This window comes from Aethina tumida, chromosome 3 (assembly GCF_024364675.1).
Source record: "Aethina tumida isolate Nest 87 chromosome 3, icAetTumi1.1, whole genome shotgun sequence".
NCBI lineage: Eukaryota > Metazoa > Arthropoda > Insecta > Coleoptera > Nitidulidae > Aethina > Aethina tumida.
Genome location: NC_065437.1, coordinates 19,479,464 through 19,500,487, shown reverse-complemented (window position 1 = coordinate 19,500,487; position 21,024 = coordinate 19,479,464). Strand labels below are relative to the sequence as shown.

The 21,024-nt window shown below is 28.7% G+C and overlaps 3 protein-coding genes across 3 annotated transcripts; all 3 read right to left on the bottom strand.

The window, feature by feature from the left end:
* Positions 1 to 1,702: 1,702 nt before the first annotated feature.
* LOC109597033 (uncharacterized) lies at positions 1,703 to 3,206 on the bottom strand. Its single transcript, XM_020012666.2, has 2 exons — positions 2,397 to 3,206; positions 1,703 to 2,333 (listed from the first exon to the last, which is right to left on the bottom strand). The coding sequence occupies exons 1-2, from the start codon at positions 3,171 to 3,173 to the stop codon at positions 1,893 to 1,895; spliced, it is 1,218 nt and encodes a 405-aa protein (XP_019868225.2). The 5' UTR covers positions 3,174 to 3,206; the 3' UTR covers positions 1,703 to 1,892.
* A 1,865-nt stretch (positions 3,207 to 5,071) lies between these two features.
* On the bottom strand, positions 5,072 to 5,973 carry LOC126264815 (uncharacterized). The gene is made up of 2 exons (XM_049964197.1): positions 5,535 to 5,973; positions 5,072 to 5,479 (listed from the first exon to the last, which is right to left on the bottom strand). Exons 1-2 carry the CDS (start codon positions 5,754 to 5,756, stop codon positions 5,072 to 5,074), a joined length of 630 nt encoding a protein of 209 aa, XP_049820154.1. The 5' UTR covers positions 5,757 to 5,973.
* An 11,637-nt stretch (positions 5,974 to 17,610) lies between these two features.
* On the bottom strand, positions 17,611 to 19,506 carry LOC109597035 (protein NEDD1-like). The gene is made up of 2 exons (XM_020012668.2): positions 19,407 to 19,506; positions 17,611 to 19,350 (listed from the first exon to the last, which is right to left on the bottom strand). Exon 2 carries the CDS (start codon positions 19,332 to 19,334, stop codon positions 17,685 to 17,687), a length of 1,650 nt encoding a protein of 549 aa, XP_019868227.2. The 5' UTR covers positions 19,335 to 19,350; positions 19,407 to 19,506; the 3' UTR covers positions 17,611 to 17,684.
* Positions 19,507 to 21,024: the final 1,518 nt, after the last annotated feature.

Sequence of the window (21,024 nt, the reverse complement as noted above, 5' to 3'; positions counted from 1 at the left end):
TATATTCCTTAATAATATTCGAAATTCATTTTTTAATAAATTAAATGCGATCTTAAAAATTTTCTAGAAATCAAGTTAAACTGATCCTTAGGGAAATGTCTTTATGATACATATTGTATGCAAAAAGCTTAACGGAATATTAAAGGGATCTATGATGATAAAAGACTATTTTAGGAAAGAGTTCTCAGGATGCACTTTGGATCCTCGTTTAAAGCAATCTTCTCATAATGCGATCACGAAGTTCTCAATGTCAAAATTTAATATTACAAGATTTTATATTTAAAAAAGTATCTATTGACAAAAACTATTTGAATAAGAATATATGCTCAAATTAATGTAATAATAATATTCTTATGTATATTTCATAATATTATTAAATAAAAGTGATTTACAAAAAGTAATAAAGATAACATGCACTATTCATCTAAAGTACCTATGAATTTGTCTATAATATATCTCTCAATATTACATATTGAAATGACCTTGTTTTAATTTATCACAAAGTAATTACTTGCCTAAATAAGTTTTTCTGAAAGTCTATATATATCAAATCCACTTCACACTTACTCATATATTAGTTTTTGTGTAAATTACATATATATAAAAATGTATAAAATTTATAATTATAAAATTAAATTGAATTTCTTTTGTTTAATTATAATAATATTTTGTTGGGCAAATCTTAGTATTTGGTTGTTTATATTAAAATAATTATGATATACTAGTTAATATTTATTATCGCTCGAGGTCGTTAATCTAATTTTTATAAATAAATAATTATAGACATGATCTAATTTTAATTATGTAAATTTTAAATGACAATACCTACTTATATAGACTAAAAAATTGTGAATTTTATTAATGGAAAAATTGTTATTATTGATATAGATTTAAGGCAATTAAAGTTGTTTAAAGAATATTTACAAAATGAAGCAGTTAAGGAAACAATGTAAAAATATACTAATATAATGAAAACATCTTGAAGTATAATGTGGACTTTTTCATTATAGCAAAACATAATATCATAAAGGGGAACAATGAAACATTTAAGTTTTTTATAAATAAAAATTGTCATTAATATTGGTGGTCTGCAAACATATTGTTTAAATATTTGATAAGAGGTACAAAAGAGCAAAACTTGATAAACAAAATAATACTTAAATAAATTCCTCTGACAATAATTTAAATAACAAAAACATAAATTACATAAAGGAATGTGGGTGACTACGTCCTTGGAGCAATGACATTAATATATTATTATTGTGTATTATTATGTATTATGTGATTATTTAGGCCATACGTCTAGGATTTAAATTATTCTATTACGTATGAATATGCTCTTGGAAAGAACATACGCAATAAATAATACAATGTATTATTACATATTTAAAAAGCTATATGATATATTTTGATTTTGAATTTCACCTTTTATATAAAATTCTGTATCATAGTTCTGGAAAAATAGACAATATAAATATTTACTTATTTTACCAAATATTCGCTGAACAATTAAATTCAAATTAGACATGGATTTAAATTAGTATACATGTAATTTAATATTGTAAGTAAAATGACCTTTATTCATCACATGTATCAATTAGGTATTTAATATTATTGTTTGCAGCTTTATTTTCTATTTATGCCATCAAATTATCATTATTCATACATATAATTATTTTCTATCTCAAGGTTTCAAATACACACACAAATAATAGACTGTATCAATGGAAGATTTTTTTAAATAAATCACCAATATCCATATATTTTTCTTTCTATAAAAATTATCAATTGCAATCAGTGTGTTTGATGTTAAGTAGAAATTATATTAAAAAATAGTTTATTGAAATAACTGAAAATATACCCATATACTTAAAATATTATATGTTACAATCCTACAGGCCACCTAATTTATAAACATGCAATAAGAGTTCGCGTACTCTTCTGTCGTATTCTTCGGAAGGTGTCCCCCGAACCATTTTCTTAGCCATTTCTATTTTATTATCACTATTGTTAATATCAAATAAGTCTATTTTGTCTTCTTGTGCGGTGGTTTTTGCTTTCATCACTAACATAGACATGATCCAGCCAAATTTACAATATTCTTTCCATTCATCTTTTAATGTGGAAAATGGGTATACTTCCTCCGGATTTTCGCCACATTGCCGTAAAACTGCAGAAAAGTTATCATAATAAAGCTTGAGTAGATCATCCAGTCTTTCGAAAGTGTCAAGTGATGCACCTGAATAAAGGCAATACGATAGATCTTGAACTGGTGAACCTGGTTTAACTATTTGCCAGTCCAACAATTTTAAATCCACAACATTCCTTTTCTCCTATAACAATAATATATTATATAAAATTTAAATTTACTGATTATCATAATAATTCATACTTACATCATACTTAAACATCATGTTATTGCTCCAACAGTCTCCGTGTGTAAGAACAGGGTATTTTCCCTCGTAGAACCATGAACGCCGAAATAATTCGAGTCCATCTTTTAAATATTTGTCATAAGCAGCTATAATTTCATCGTCTTTGCCAGGAATCAATTTTTCGCTTACCATTTGAAACATGTCGGTCCACATTGTTCTCGTGTATTCGACACCCATAAACGTTTCATAGATTGAGTACAATCCCTCCATCAGTTTATCAAATTCTTCCGTTTTGTATTTTCTATACAAAAAGCTGGTCGCATGTAAATAGGCATAATTTTTATATATTAGTTCCATGTGCTCGTATGATAAAATTTTGGTTTTATCGAATAGTTCAAACCCGATTTTTTTTATGTTCTCCAGTACCAAATATTCTTGGTTGTCTTCCTTCCTCGTCAAAAAACATTGACTTATTTTATCAAATTTTTCAAACCCATTTTCCAGTTGAAATTGTTGCAGGGCCGGCAAAATATCATCATAAAAGTAAATTTCATTCAAAAACGCCTCTCTTATTAGACTGGTATCCCTCATTTCTTTATTAGTAAATGCTCTTTTCACAGCAACATGCTGACACTTTCCGTTTTTCTTGTCCTTTAATTCAAGGAAAATTATTTCGCCAACGTACCCTTCTCCTTTTGCGTTACCCCCTTCTAAAGATACTTCTAGGTTTTCGATGCCTATTTTTTCCGCAACTTCATTCGAGAGCATGATTATATCACTTGGCAGCGTGTCCGTCATTCTGCGACTATAAACTAAACTGAATCTAAACAGTCAACTGACCGTCGTTTCTTCCTACAGAATTATATACGTGTAAGATAATGAGACAATGAAATTTTATAATATTTAAGCGTGACTTGCAAATATTAAGTGTTGTGAATTTAAGTTATTTAATTGTGTTATCAGATTTGTATATAATATGATTTATCATTTGTTGTTTTAATATAATTTAATTTATCATCTTGCATTTTCTTTAGAATTTAGTTTATAATTACAAATATTTCAAGTCGGCCCTAAATACAATATACTGTGAAACAGATTTTTGTGTCTTTTATATTTAATTAATCATAATTTATTACCATATGACTGACAGTAGAATATGTATATAAGTTTTTCCACGAATTGACATGATAATTTTTATTTTATTTGCTTGCGTGTACTTATGTAAAGTTTAAATATTTAATATTCCAATGTTTAAATAAATTTATTTTAATTTACATTTTAAAAAAATGGAAAAAAATTAGGGAAATAAAATTGATTTCCAAATATGGTTAGAGATTTTATTCATCCTATTAATAATAATAATATTAGATTTATTAGATTTTTATAGCGTGATAAAATAGATTGTTGTTCATCAAGAACGATTTATAACTGTGGGAGTTATAAACATTTAGGTAATATTTTTATGCGTTTGCTGTTTAATATTATTACATAAATATTATAAAAATGATAAATAACAAATAGTAAGATGATTGTGCGCTATTTAGGCAATTAAAACACTTCATTGTTTGCTGGATGATCGGAGAAAAATGTATCTGTCTAAAACAAATATTTCGTTAAGTACTTCACATATTTACAAACACTGATAATTAATTAACAAAAAGTATATTATTTGAACGTTTTTAAATTTTATCAATTATCGTGTGGGAGTTGTAAGTATTTAGGTAATATTTTTATGCGTTTGCTGTTTAATATTATTACATAAATATTATAAAAATGATAAATAACAAATAGCAAGATGATTGTGCGCTATTTAGGCAATTAAAACACTTCATTGTTTGTTGGATGATCGAAGAAAAGTGTATCTGTCTAAAACAAATATTTCGTTAAGTACTTCACACATTTACAAACACTGATAATTAATTAACAAAAAGTATACTATAATATATTTGAACGTTTTTAAATTGTATCAATTCTCGTGTGAAATGTTTTTTTTTAATTATAACTCAATGTTACAAATATTATTTTTATTTACTTGTTTATATTAAATTCTGTTGATTGATTAATTAATAATAATTAATAAATATAGTATAATTTTAACGTTTTACTTCGTTAATTAATGTTAATGTTGCCTGGAATTCCTCCGTATTTGTATTTAGGCGCCAATAACAAAAAGGGATTCGAGGAATACACAAAAATTTTAATTTTCCTAGCCACGTGGTCTTACATTCTCCCTTGTTACGATCTACAAAATGTAATTTAAAAAGCAAATAAAAAATACTCATACTTACCTTCACCAGGACAAGGTATACGGCACGGCATACTTTAACTATCCCAAAGGAACACCGTTAACTTAGGATATGATATGATATGGCCGTTAACTCGCAAAACTATCTAAGGTCTGTCTAAGCACGTGATTACGAATGTTTCTTTAGAATGTGCAGTCACTGTTTCTCTACTATTACTACTCTATTCCTATTAATCCCGTTTCACTACAGTTTTTAATAGGAATATCTTAATTATTTGCTTTAAATAAAATTATTGTTCCTGTCTAATTAATATTATAAATATTACTATAATAATTGTTGAAATAGTTAATAATCAAAGTCTTTTTTTTGTAACAGTAAATTTCTTAAATTGAAACAGGTCGTAAAATAAAGAGTTTTATTAAACAAATAGTGTATAATCTTACAGAGCACCTATTTTGTGAAGAGTCCTCGTATCCTTCTGTCGTATTCTTCTGAAGGCGTTCCTCGTATCATTTTCCTGGCTATTTCTAATTTATTGTCACTAGTACCAAAATCAGACAAATCCACTTTATCTTTCTGTTCTGTAGTTTTAATTAGAGACATCACCATGCCAAATCTACAATATTCTTTCCATTCCTCTTTTAATGTGGAAAAGTGATACACCTCTTCTGGATTTTCCCCACATTGGCGCAAAATTGCAGAAAAATGTTTATAATAAAGCTTGAGAAGATCGTCTAGTCTTTCGTACGTGTCAAGTGATGCTCCTGAATAAAGACAGTAAGACAAGTCGTGAACAGGTGAACCTGGTTTAATGAGTTGCCAGTCCAACAGTTTTAAATCCACTACATTATTTTTCGTCTGTAATAAAAATAAAAGTAAGAATTAAATATATAAAATAATAATTGATTCTTACATCATATTTAAACATCATATTATTGCTCCAACAGTCTCCGTGTGTAAGAAGAGTGTGTTTTCCTTTATAGTACCATGATCGCCGGAATATTTCAAGGTCTTCTTTGTTATATTTGTCATATGCTGCTATAGCATCATCATCTTGGCCAGTAATCAGTTTTTCACCTACCATTTCAAATACGTCCTTCCACATCGTAATCTTATACTCGACACTAATTAACATTTCAGATTCTGCAAGCCCTTTACCAATTTATCGAATTCTTTCATTTTATATTTTCTATACAAAAAGCTGGTCGCATGTAAATGCGCATAATTTTTATATATTAGCTCTATGTGTTCGTAAGGCAAAATTTTCGTCTTATCGAAGAGTTCAAACCCAATTTTTTTAATGTTCTCCAATACTAAAAATTCATGGTTGTCTTCTCTACTAGTCAAAAAACATTCACTCACTGTCCATATTCCATTTGAAACTGTTGTAAGGCCGGCAAAATATCATCATAAAAGTGAATCTCATTCAAAAACGTTTGCCTTATCGGACTAATTTCCCTTATTTCTATTTTAGTAAATGCTCTTTTCACAACAATGTGCTGGGACTTTCCATTATCCTTGTCCTTTAACTCAAGAAATACAATTTCTCCAAGGTATCCTTCTCCTTTGGCGTTACCTCCATGTAAAATTATTTCCAGATTTTCGATACCTATTTTTATTTATAAATATTAATACATATTATGTTGGGACGAAAATGATACATTAAGATGTTACATTTTACATTCAATACATCAATATATCTTATATCTACTTACTTCCGGCTCGTATATGCGGGCACATTTTTATTCATTCAACATTTAACAAAGTGACTCAATGAAGACTTCAAAAGATTAAATTAAATACTGATGAAAAATTATATATACCGTTACATTTTATTTTTTAATTCGTGAATTTGTGAAATGGTTTTCTTATACAATAAGCCATACCATTGCGATGATTAAAAAGGAATTAGATTTAGGTGATAAATAATTCAGAGTTTAAACGTTCAATATCGACCAGGCTCTAAAAATGTGCCCATGTTCTGTGATTAAACGGCATTTGCTGCTTTTTTTCTTTTAGCGTGACACAATCTCGCATAATAAAGTTTGAACGTGAAACTAAAATGCACCGGGATGGAAAGCCCAATTTTATGAGATTATTGTCCGTAGTCGTGTTTGCCAATCAAATAATCCAGAATAATTAGATTTTTCTGCATATTTTAATATAAATATGCTCGAAAACGTGCAGGGAAAATACATTTTGCTATTTTTATTGTTTTCAGTCAGGCTTTGATTAATTTCGCCGTTGTTGAAGTAGAATTGAATTGGATTTATGAGAATAGTTTTAAATATTTACATTCGTTTAATTTGAAATAGGGGAATTCGTTAAATTATAAATTGCAAATGTATAAGCTCCGAGTAATTCAGACTTAATTAATTTTTCTGGTCAGTTTAATGAAAGTCAGTATATTTTATATGACAGACAAGTAATAAAATTGAATTTGAAGTTGTTAATAAATTTAATAGAAAAATTATTCTCGTCATATTTAAAAAATCGCAATCATTGTACTTACATAATTCCTCACATCTGTACAAAAAGACGGACGTCGAAGACTAAATATTTTGATGGTAACTACTGAAATGAGAGGTGAATCGCTTTTGAAATATTAGAGTGGATGTCACTCGGGTGGAATGAAGTGGTCTCGGAGGACACCAAACTTACAGTTTCTCCTTTCGTACTTCCTATAGGTATACCTAGAATCCGACGAGGAACTGAACACGATTCACCGACAAACGAAAAACCGATTAAGATTTACTACTTTCGGTAATTCATTCTGATTACTGGATAACTCGTTTTGTCGCTTTAGTGCTTTTGCGCCGACTACTGTCAGATTACCAGAAAAACGGGATTAGATTAGTTAAAATTAATGTTACATAGCAACTAGATTTTATTATCTTCACGTTAATTTTTCTCGATGGGCTATCTGAAGCTTTGTTTGCTTGTCGTACAAATATGACATATATGCTGCATTTTTTGTCACAACAAAGAAATACATTCCAAAAATCTAATTCTAAATTCATATTTATGTTGATTTTTCGATCAAATATGAGTACAGACTGCCCAAGAAACAACACCATATTCAAAGGGTTCGAGTTTTATGTCGGGGTCGGATATAAAAACTGGTGGAGAGAGGTTGGTTTTCTTTTTAGTATCAGATTGTTTTTATGGTGTAGAAAATCCCATTTCTATTTACAATATCTGATAGAAAAAGTCGTAGAAAATACATACATATAAATAGAGGATAAAAACAAATGTTATACATAAAATATTAATAATAAATCTAGATAAATATGTTTCCCGTAAAAATAATTTAATTAACACTGCCCATCCATTTAGAAGAGATGATAACATAATAGTATTCTTTAATGATTTATTAATTTAATTAGCAGTCCATGTATTACGCTAATCTTTTGTTGTAGAAAATAAGATAAATTCTCCCCTAAACCGTATAGAAAAAATAATTTTCTGTGACATCGTAAATGATAGATGAAGTGGAGATAAGAAGGATTAATGGATACACAGGAAATTTGGTGACGAAAGAATAGGGACTTGAATAGAACATTATTCTGTAACAGAATCCGGATAACATGGGATAACAAAAATTTAAGTTAATTTTAAATTACCAATGAGTAAAACATAAATTAATAATTTAAACGATTGAGAATAAACCGAAATTAAAATTATAATGTGGACAAGAAACTCGAAATATATGATTTCCGACAAACTTTGTATTATAACAATTTCATAACGAACGAATTCAGTTCCGTCATAAAACACAAAGCTGCTCAATCGAGAATAGAGAGCAATTCCACCGAGATTAATTCGAAAGTTATTGTGTCGTTATTGCAGGAAAACAAAGTTAACTTGTTTAATTGGTTTATTTACTATATTGTGCCGAAACAAACATCAAATCACCGACTAAATTTTGTATTCCGCTTCCGCATTTCTGGTTTAAATTATACCATATAAAGAATAATTGTGATAATTTGTGGATTTTACTTTTTGAGTAATTGATATATTTATTTATAGCTTCATTTTATTTGAAATTGTGTATGCTTCATAAGATCGATATTTTTGTTAATTGTTTGTTAAAATCTACTATTGTAACGTTCCATTTAAACGTGGCCTATTTTTCTATTAATTACGTTGTACACAACATGGATTAAATTGAAAAATGGTAACAGATTGCTGGTTATCCACAGATAGCTTTTAAATGTGAAAAAATACAATACAAATACTAAATAAAAAGCTTTGCTTTTTAGTAAAGATTGTGTATCCATAATGTTATGCAGCACGTCCATTATGTTATTAAATAACGGTTATTTTAATGATGCATCTATTAAACCCGTGGAATGGAAATGTGTACGCATTGCGATAAACCAAATTGTTTCCAAACATAACTGGCATATTCCAGACAAATCAATAAATTTATGATTCATTACGGTTCTAATACGGGGTGATATGAAATTATGAAACAAAATTTAATGTTAAAATGTAGAAAAGCATTTCTTTAATAAACAATAAACGAAATTAGTTAAAATATAATATTGAGTTTAAAATTCTGATTGATGTATATTTTGTTAATGCAGTGAAATTCTAAACACTATTTATAATGTATTATTTTTTAATGAGTTGTAAATTACTGAAATATGCACACATGATCATTTACTTTCATAATCTATACAAAAAATTCGTTGTAAATTTGTAAAAATTGACAAAATGAAAATGAATATCCCTTTTAAGTCCAACATATCCCACAAAGCGTATCAACACCATTTTTTACGCATTTTTTAACGACACAAGCATATTACATCCGTTCACGGAGTAAATGAATACATAGTTGTCTAGCTCTCTAGTGCCCTAAAACGTGTACACTGCTTTATTTAGCTTTTGACGAACTTTGATTCAGAATGCGCTCTTCCCGGTTTTGATAATTAATGTTGTGGAAACACTTTGGCCCAGATATGAAGTACACATAGAAATACCGCGTCGAAAATTCAAACATGTTTTAAGTTGCATACTATGTAACATTGGAGGCAATCATTAATTAGAACGGATGAAAATGGAAAGGTTAATGTATAAAAACGGCAAAATGAAACTAATGCACTTTACTGATTCGCATAAAATATTTTACAAAATTTAAAACAATGTCTCTGACAGGATTGTTTAGTTGCCGGCGTATAGTTTTGCAAAATAATTAAAATTTGTAGAAATGTTTAATTTTGTTATAATGGAGTGCTTTTATTTCAATTTCAAAATGTTTAATTAAAAATAGGGATTAGATTTGACTAGTTTAAATTATATAAACTAAAAATATTTAAATAGTTCGATGTGGAACGGCCAAATGGAACAGATTATTTTAAAGTATTAAGTATATATATAAAAATCTGGAAGCTCGTCAAATTCAAATTATAAAATGGCATCTTCTATTGAAAAAAATGTATTTGTATTGATCTCTTTATTAATAAATATTATTAAATTCAAGTTCAATAAATTAACAATAATTACGATTTTATTTTATTTTTTATGTTATTATTTTTGCAATGAATTTAAAAATAATAATTTTTTTTTTTAAACTTTTCATGTTGTTGAAAGTATAGTACGAAAATTTTATATTGATGCTAAAACATATTATATTATTTGCTGCGTAAATCATTAAAATTAAATTATCTAATAGCTACTTTTTTATTTGCAAAAACATAAGAACATAAAATTTATCATTTAAATTATTATACTTCTGGTGGGATTCTCCTATATTTATGCTATAATGTGAGTAGTAAATTTCCACAAAGGATTTTCCCATATTAAGTCAAGTTAACCTATTCAATCCAGTTAACTTGAAGGGGAATGTACATATGATAGAGCAAGCAACAAAAGCTGCATTACGTTTGACCGAGTCCAGAAATTTAATAAAGTTTATGCTTGGTTAGTTGCAACCTTCAATAACTAGGTTGGTAACTCACAGTCCAGGTTACTTACTTAGTTATTTCCTTGAAATTCTTGAATTGCATTAATTCTGCAATGAGTTCAATCATGTTCTCCGCTTATTCAAATGTGATTTATTATATCAGATATTTGTTGTTTCAAGATTCGTGTATTATATTAATGTAAACTTCTGTGAATCATTATTAATTATTGAAAATGCCAGGTTCATGTTCAGCATGCCATTTATAATTTAGAGCAATGCCATTAATTTTATAATTTTGCGATGTTTACGGTATTACGATAAACAAAGTCTAATATGTAAATAATATGTACTAATTAAATTGTCTATATTAATATTATTTTTGGTCGTGCCATTTTTAAATAAATAAATATACGATTTATTGAAATTTATAATTATAAATTTATGTAAATATGTATTTTAATATATTTTATAATTTTTGGTTAAAATCAATTTATGATAATATTAATTAGCCTAAATAAACAATATCTAGGAAATTTATTTTTTATTAAATTAAATACATAATAACAAATGTGATTTAAACTAATTAACAATAAATTTAGTTATAATGGACACTGTTTGTATAATTGAACACGTAAAATAAAATACAATATCAAATAAAAAATTGTGTACTATTTAAACTATTTAAATAAATTATATTAAAATAAAACAGTAACATACTAATCACAATTTGTAGGTGTAAACTGTAAATTTGTACGAGTAATAAATTTAAATTTAGAGTGCAATGTTTGGATTAATAATATGTCTAAGATTACTGCGAGAAAATCGTTAGTTATGTCTGTGTGGTGTGTAGAACGGCGGTAGCTGTACTGATTCATAGTATTTTAGGGATTAACGTTGAAATTGTGGATTTGGCAAACACTACTTCAGGGTATTCGTAAAATTTTAATGAAGCACTACGTTGACTTGGGAAATAGTATGTCGGAAAATTCGGTTCACGAGCACGTGTTAAAATTGTATTAGGAAACAACAGAATACTGGATTGGAAACAAAATATTTTGTAAGATAATGTTTTAATAAACAATATTGTGAGGCCACATTTATGGAAATATTCTTGTGTACATCATTCAAACCATTTATTTAATCACCTTATACTATTATTTTTATAATATCTGTACGAAACCTGTTAAAGTTGATTTTATTCAATATTAAATAATCCATTCAAAATGTATATCAATTGGTTCAAAATTAAAAAGGGAAATTTTCTAATCAAACAGAATTTCTGCAGGGCTTCGTTTGAGCAATTTGGCATTGGGACTGTCGGGTTGTCTGCGAGAAACGGTTTTGTGGTTAAAATCTACATAGCTAATGAGTATTTTCGTCCCTGATTTAAAAGGTATTTTAATTAATTTTAAATGAACATTCCATCTGCTATATAAAGTTCCATGGATTTCCATGGAGTAAATCTCTTATTTTTACATTTATTTTAATAAATTTTTGGTTTTAAGACGAAGTAAGTTTCCCTCTTTTTGAATATATGAATAATTACTGCAGGTAAAATAAATATGCATTTTGAACGTGACAAATAAATTATTGATTAAAAAATAAATAGATACTTTTTTGAACATTTTTAATGACGTTAATACTCGTAAAATATTTACAGTTACTACCATGAAGGGTATTTTCAGTGTAAATCGGCTTTATTTTTTGCTCGATAACTGGAAATGGCTTTCATTTTGTAAATGCTCTTTTATAAGAGGATTACTCTTTTATAAATAAGTAATAATTTGTTTTGAACTTGCCATAAAATTAAGAAACAAGTTTCTACTTTAAAATTTAGTTAGGTGTTTTATTTAAAGTCTAATATAATTTTATGATATATTCTTAACTGCGACGTCCAATTCTCGATGGGCATAAATATATATACCGCCCGGTTAAATTCTGGAGAAAGTGATTTTCCAGTACATCAATTTGCTTTATTTGCCATCACATAAATAGTAAAAGCTTCTCGAATTTAGAGATGCTTTATGTAGTGAAAGAAGGCAAAGTTTACTATCAATGTTTCCTTTAACTTCCCCAAGTTTCACTTTGTTATCTCATTATTTTAAACGAATATTATCGTTAAAATTAAAAATACATTTACTTGACATGATAAAATTTATAATTCACAAATTTACGCAACAAAATAAAACTTGGTTATCAGGTATTGGGGAACAGTTGAAAACGGTTGTTGTAATTTGCATTAATTCGATTCCAATACATAGGTATAAATTTTGGGCTAACTGCCAAAAATTCGATTACGGTAGCATTTAAGAACGAACGAGGGTTCATAAAAATGCGCCACGCAGTGTAACTAACCCTGATTTATGGAGTTAATCGCGGTGTTCAGTGATTTAACACGGACAGGCTCTTGTTCATCTCCACAGCAACCGACTTTTCTGCTGCCCTACATTTGAAATCTCTATCGTAAGCAGTCCATGATAAATACTTTCGAATACCACTTTTAAGAAACTGCAAGATAATCATCGGCTATTATAATTTTTTCATTAACGGCGTCTTCTGATACTTCGGTTTTAAATGCAGGCGTAATTGGATTGTCCAGGTTATTTAATCATCTTTATCGATCCTCACGATAAGATTTGACAATTTAATTATGTTGTCGCAAATTAGTCAATCTGATAATTTGACTAATTAAATTTCAAGACTATAAGCACTAGCACACATTTTTACTATTTTGGCATGTTTTTGCTATAGCCCAAATAATTCAACCGTTCCTAAATTGCAAATGATATTATCGCTGCAGCTGTGTAATTGGCAAGCTGAGTTGCATCCACTGTTAAATTCAGGAACCTGATTGTTGGGGCGTCCTATTTCAATGCCCACGGTTATATCAAAACTGCCAGTTTAAGATAAAATTAAAAAGTTGATTTCACTCATTTCAGATGACAAAATGGATGCCAACTAGAATTGAAAAGGATTTCCACTAACAGAGAGAACTTCCTTTTTAATTTCAATCAATTATTTACTATTTATTATTATGTAAAAACTTGTCTAAATTATCAAATATATTTACAAAATTACAAACAAAAATAAAATATAACATTTAAATTTATTTAAATAAATAAGTTCTATTAAATAAAATATGTTTCCAACGAAATGGCCATTTTGGAATATATTTCATTCACTTTTATTAAACAGTGTTAGTATCACAAACCCTTTGTATGACCAAAATATGCTTCAGAGACGTGACCGAAATAATGTGACCAAAATGGCAATTAAAATTCATAAGTGTATAGGGTCTGTATCAGTTGTCACAAAATTAGTGCCTGGAAATATTGGCGAAACCGGGAAGGAAGTGATAAATTTGTAATTCTAAGCCTGTTCTAGTTTTTGATGACATACCGTGATGCTAAGCTAACTCAATAAAGTCTATTAAAGCCATGAGTAGCGTCCTTTATCCCCTATTTCACACCACCCGAATTGTTATTCCCTATTAGAGTCTCTACTGCTATTTGTTCAACCCGTAGAACTGTATTATTATTTTACGAAGGAACTGTAATACAATAAAACGTAATTATAAAATTGCATTGCTTCAACAATAAGAAATTTGAATTTAATTTAAGGATTGCGTTTCAGTTAGATTGCACTAATTAAAATTACAAAGCAACTTTTACAGTTTGGTGCTACTCGAATTTCAGGCCTCTGTATAAAATTTCTCTTTATTTCAAAGACTCTTGAACAAAAAAAAACAGACAACAGTTCTCGTTTTATTACGAAATAAACAAACTAATATAATTAATTTGACGTTAGTATATACCTTTCGTAATTCTTATCACAAAAATTTTTATATAAATTTTTCTCACTTTATTAAATTTTTATCAAAAGAAACATGTAATCAGCATTTAATAAAGTTGTCTAAAATGAAGACTGTTGAAACAAAAGATTAATCAAGATTTATTGAATTTTCCTTAATAGCGTAATATAGTTTGAAAAGAAAAAGCTGACAGGATTTCTTAAAAGAAAACACAGAGATAGATATATTGTGGTAATTCCCAACGAAATCTAAAACATAAATTTCACTGGTTATATGATCAATGACAGTCTTAAATGGTGTATGTTCTTCTAGCGATAATAAATAACCTTTAGTTTAAAATCGCCGTGATGGCGTGTTTGTCTTGAACTAAAACTTCCAGATTCCGGGCCAGTAAATTAAACTATTATCCTCGCTTCGAAATTTTGTACCGCTAGAATGGCGCAATTTAGACCAAATTTTTAGTTGGACACTTTTGCTGTCGGTTGCCGAACAGTAAATAAGGTTTTGTATCATACTAAAGATAACTGATTTTTGAATGAAAAGTGGAAATTCATTTCAAAAATTTAATTTATTAATGTTATTTCAAAACGTTGTCAATGAGAAGTTTTATTTGTGATACACGAATTGGAATGATATAATTTAAAAATTACACGTATTTAATCATCAAACAATGAAAAAATAAATAATTTTTAATTATCTTAAAATAATATTGTAGTCGAACGACTGACCTTATCGTTGGACCAGCTAAAAACGTGCCCTTTTGACATCTTTTTTTGAATATACTCAGATACATAATTTTTGTAAAGAACAAGTCAAAAATAAAAATATAATCACTGAAACCGCTAAACAAATAGAAACTACCTAATGACCACTCCTTTTCATAAGATTTATACTTAAATCGTCAATTAGGCAAGAAATTTTAAGCCTCCAGTTGACAAAATATAAAAATTAAATTAATTAATATATTTACTATCAATTAATTTCTTCTTAAGTAAATGAAAACCACAAAACCACATAAAAGTTATAGAAACATTATTTCGTTTATAATTACGGAACCAATTTATCAGACCCACTCGATGCCAATAAAGCTGTTTTATTTCAATAGGTCCCGTTTCCCTCTATACATTTTTGACGTTTATCGCTCTTATATTTATATGGTCCTGCTAGTCCGCGAGTTATAAAAACATTTCGGCATTAATAAATTACGTGATATAAAAGCCGGGCACCAGGCGGGCTGACCACCCTTAAACTAAAGTTGGGGCAAGGGAGGAATTGCGACCACTAAATTACACGATTATCCCCAGACTTGGATGAGAAGGAATTTGAAGTTGGCAAAGTCTGGACGACAGTTTGGTAAGTAGGGAATAGTGGCCAATAACGTTCTACAACCACGGTGACAACGGTTACTGGCGCTCCACTCTAGGCTACAAGCGCGGTTTTAATACGGATCCATATGCCACTTGCACCCAACAGATTAACGACCGCTGCTTCTGATTTTTATTGAATTTCATTTCGTCCATAATACTTTTATTCTCATTTATTTTATTTATCGATATTTATTTTATTTATTTGCGGAAAACAGGTCTTTAAAATTATTATACATTTACAGAAACTTTTTTTTAGTTTATATTAATCTCAAATTTAAATTACCCTTAATAGACCTATATATGGTAAATAAGAACATATTGTTTATCTGTAGTAAATTGACATAGCACGTCATTATCAAAATGTCTCTTGTTTCCTAAATCTTTCTGTTTGATTGGAAGAACAATATTATGGAGCATATCACACAAAAATTGTTTATGTTTTATAATTATGCAATTATTATTTAGTTAACAAATATAATTTATCTATACATTTATAGCTTCATATAATTTGTATCATGAAGCATTGTGAACATATAATTTACAATTTACTAACAGCTGGAGTTTTGTAATTTAACAATACAGGCACATGTGACCTTAAAGGATAAAACAGAGATAAACCTGGGCAAATCCCGTTAGTTGCAATAGCCTCTCTTCATAAATTAACTTGAAAGATCTCTTCTGTTTATTTTTATAAAGTAATATACTTCAAAATTATTATGGTATTATCACAGTATTTTAGTTTAAGCAGCATTTTTGAAATATTCTTTAAGGAAACTTGTTTGTTTATTTATAAAGTAATAAACATTAAAAACCATATAATATAAATAAATAATTATGTAAATTTTAATAGAAACTTCTGTTCATGGCATTATCACCAATAGACATATCCTGCTGAATGTAACACATTGTGTAATATCGTAAACAGTGATATCTAGTAACTAATAATGTAACAATAGTTGATGAACAGCATGGACTCCAACAAGGTAATTAAATTATGGACGTGTGTCGAAAGTAATGAAATACTCGAATATCAAAGAGAAGTCTCTTTTTTGTTCATAATGTTTGCTTATTAGAAACGATTTATATTTTATATTTAACAATTTAGACAATTTTAATAATTCATACATAATATAAAAGGCGTCCCAGCAACTGTGATAAACGGACAGTTTGACGAACATCACGAATATTTGAAAATTCTTTCCAATAATTAGGTTTGTAATAAATTTTACTATCAAGCCCTTTCATTTGTATAATAAACATATATTTGTATTGTATTACAATAGCTCAATTACAGAATACAACCTGCCAATGTAGGATATTATAATCAATGATAATAATATGATTGTGAACTAAGTTTATGGCATTAATTGGTTTCCAATTGGACAAACAGAATTTGAGAAACGGTATCCCATATTCAGGTATAGACTTGAATAATTTATTACCATGTTTCTTTAATTGTATGTACTGTAATTATATCTTCAAAACTAATTTTACACAGTTCTAATATATAAACTTCCGTACGTGCGCAAATGCTACATTTTTAATAAAAAACATGTTTAATATGCGAGCGATATATGTATGCGAAGAAAGCTCTAATGTCTTTTTATTGAATGAACACGTTTTGTATGTTTTCAACGCCAAAAGGTTCCCAGTGGTGAGCCCTTTTGAATGCTCACAATAAGCGAAACTCACAATCTTTATATTCTAAGGTCAATGCCTAAAGGCACAACGAATTTCATGTAAATTGAGAATGACTTATTTTTTTCTTAGTATATGTTCTGAAAATATCTATTGAGTAATACTCTATTTGAAGCTATATATGTTTTTCTTAAACTATAAAAACACCTTTAAAATGTCAATGACAATATAATGGAGCATTTACCAAAATGTATTGTTTATTGTTTATTTACATATATATATTATAAACATTTAATATAAAGCTACTATATTATTTAGGACATATTAGATTATAAACCTTTATTGTAGTTTAGTAGGAATTAAATGCATTTGAAAGTGCATAAGAATAGTTTTCAAATCACTTATCTCTTTTTTTAAAATTTCCGTATTACCTAATCTATCCAGAATTTCATTAAAAGTTACTTCATTATTAATTTTTAAGTCGTAAATCATTTGGAGAATGTTCAAATGCATTTTTATTGAATCATTCTTTTTCTGAAAACAATACTCAAGTATATCTTCTTTAAACAGTTTCAACTGTTCAGATATTATTTCCTCAACAATACTCCTTATGGTTGCCGAATCTGTGTCGGGCTTAAAAATTGGACAAGGGGCTATTAGAGACGAATCAATATAAGTTTCCTTATCTAATTTCGGTGGTGAATTGGTTAACATGACAGAAATTTGAGTACCATTTGTCACTTTGACGGGCTGTTCAGTTTGTGTTTCCTGTGACATATATACATTTTGATGCAAATCTAAAGCGTCCATAAATAAATCCTTCTCATCAGATCCAGTTACCTCTATGACGTTGGATGCACTTGAACTCGAACCAAGTCCCAAAACCATCTTATCATTATTATCACTACCTTTAGAGTTACCAAAATTTGGTACAAATGAATCACTGTTTTCTGCTTTAATTTTTGAAGATATGTGTATATCCAAAAATGAATCTCCTTTGGTTTCTTTTATTTCGGAACGATCTACCTTCGGTGTATCGGACACAGAATTCTTTTCATCCATATTTTCTTTCATCACAGTTTCTTTTTCTGATAACCTTAATTTTCTAAATAAGAGATGTTTTACGCTATGTTCTTTATGTGATTGAATTACAACAATGGGCTTCTTCATATGTCTTCCATCGTGGACATATATTTTACCGTTTTGACATCCTAGGGCAAAAAACTGCCCATCAGATGAAAAATCTACGGCTGTTATATTATTTTCTGCTGAAACTCGTGTGATACATATGCTGCCTTTAATGTCGTACATATTAAACTGTCTATCTAAGCCAGCAGAAATTACCAAATCGGCATTAATGGGAGAAAACGCTAATGAGGTAATTGGCGCTTTATGACCCGCCATTACAAATTTATTTCTAGAACTATGAATGTCCCAACAAACAACAATACCAGCTTCGCTACCACCTAATATTAAATTACGTTTCTGGATATTGGGGCATATTGCATTGACGGCTGTGGATTTTGGAACTTTGAGAGTGCTGGAAAGTATATTCGTCTCATTGTTAAACAGCAAAACATCACCGTTTTTGCAAGCTGCAATTGTATGGCTGTCCTTTGCAGTAAAAGCTACGTGTGTCACCACTGACGAACTGCTTTTAAACTGTTTCTGAATTTTTTTTAATTTTATATCATAAAGTAAAATTGATCCTTTACGTGTACCTAAACAGAGATATTTCTTTCTGGTGTTTTGAAATGATGCACACGTAACATCTTCTACGTTGTCAATGAAAAATAGCGGTCTAAATTGATCATGGACTGAGACAATTTCAGGAAAACCCGAATCTGGCACCACAGTGAGCCAATGGGCATCCATTGAAAGGGAAATACTATTTAAAGAACCCGGCGATTTCGCATGATAGCGGTACAATGTTTCCCCAGTGTGGTATTCGTGTACCTTGAGGTTATGAGAGGCTGAAACTATGTACATAACCTCAAAAATAGTGCTACAAAAACATATAAACAATTTATACAAAGAAACTAATTATTGGATCTTACATACCTCTATAGCTTCAACTACACGGAGCATGAACTTTTTTGTAATTCGCACTGCGATACAATCACAAAAAGCGCAGATAAAACTATTTTTGCAACCATAGTTGAAAAATGAACATGTTAGCAACAGACCGTTTCCTTGGTGAAGATTATTAGTTTGAACATTACGATCGTCTTTTATTGAAGTACGTGTTGTGTTGTCATTGGCTAAAATTACATACACACTTGATTAGGTCATGTGCCTTATCAACATTTAAACACACACTAGAAATATTAACTCAAAGCTTAAAAAATTAAGTCTACTGTAGTTAACCTAATCAATCAATATATCAAAATATCTAACAGTATTCAATCATCAATCATTATCAGAACAAAGTCTTATTATAAGTGAAACCGCCACCTCTGAGCTTTGCTTGTAAATTCAATTATTATTATTTGTATTCTATTTATTTTTTAAAGTAGTTTTTTCAAACATAAATTTATTTTTACAAGTATATTAATTTTAAGGTATTTATTCATAAAAAGCTGAATTATTAACAAAAAGTAATTTATATTTTTTTTAACTGTCTGAGATAAAAATGTGACGGAAAGTTATTTGAATAATTCAAGCGGAAATTCTAATATTTTACCTAAGTCACGTTTGTAATCTTGAAAAGTACATTTTAGTAATAATATTTTTCGTCGTGCACGTATTTTATTTTTTCCTTCCGAAGCAATTTTATATTAAAACCTTGTGCTAATAAAGTAAAATAGCGCGAGGTGGTCCTTTCATAAAAATATCAAAGAGAAAAGAAAATATTATGTTACGTATTAGGTCTAATCCTCAACAACGTCTACCTTGGTGAATGTAGTAGTGTACATTTGTTCCTGAAATGTTCTGGACCCATGTTATTACTTTTGCAATTTGGGGATCAAATCTTTTCAGTCAACAAATTTTTCAGGGATGTTGACACAAAAACGAAATTAAGCGATCCTCATGTGTACCCACAATTCAGTTTGTCATTGAAATGTTGAGTTTGGAGGATTTATTATAAACTTTTGGCAAAATTAGACGTTTTTTATAAGAAATGTTGGATTCAAATATTTCATAATTCACGTTAGGCTTAATGCCGCTACCGTCAAAGAAAATATCAATTACTTCCATTGTTTTTATTTAATCCCTCGTACTTTGCCGCAGACGATACAAATGAAACCAAACAGAGTATTCCGACAAACAAAAAACGATTGGGTTTAATTTCGAATTGCCTTGAGATAAACGAAGTTGGCGATTTAGAAAATATCATTACACCAATCTCCTGCTTAAAATTGGATTTCATTAAATACCTTTTGTGAGGATGTGAGTTTGACTACAGTTTCACGAATTGCATTCTAGACTTTCTCAGAATGACGACAAATTTTAATTACTACCTTTTGTATTTACTTCACAAAAATAAATTTGTTTCGTTTGTGTTTTATACAAGCCAATGAAAAAAAGATATATATTAAAATTATATATAAATCACAAAACATTTTAATGATTTCTTAAATTGATATCAGTTATCAATCAGACGACGTTGAGTATAATAGAGACATATCAGGTTTAATAAATCAATATGAGCTGCCTATACAATTTAAAAAATAATCTG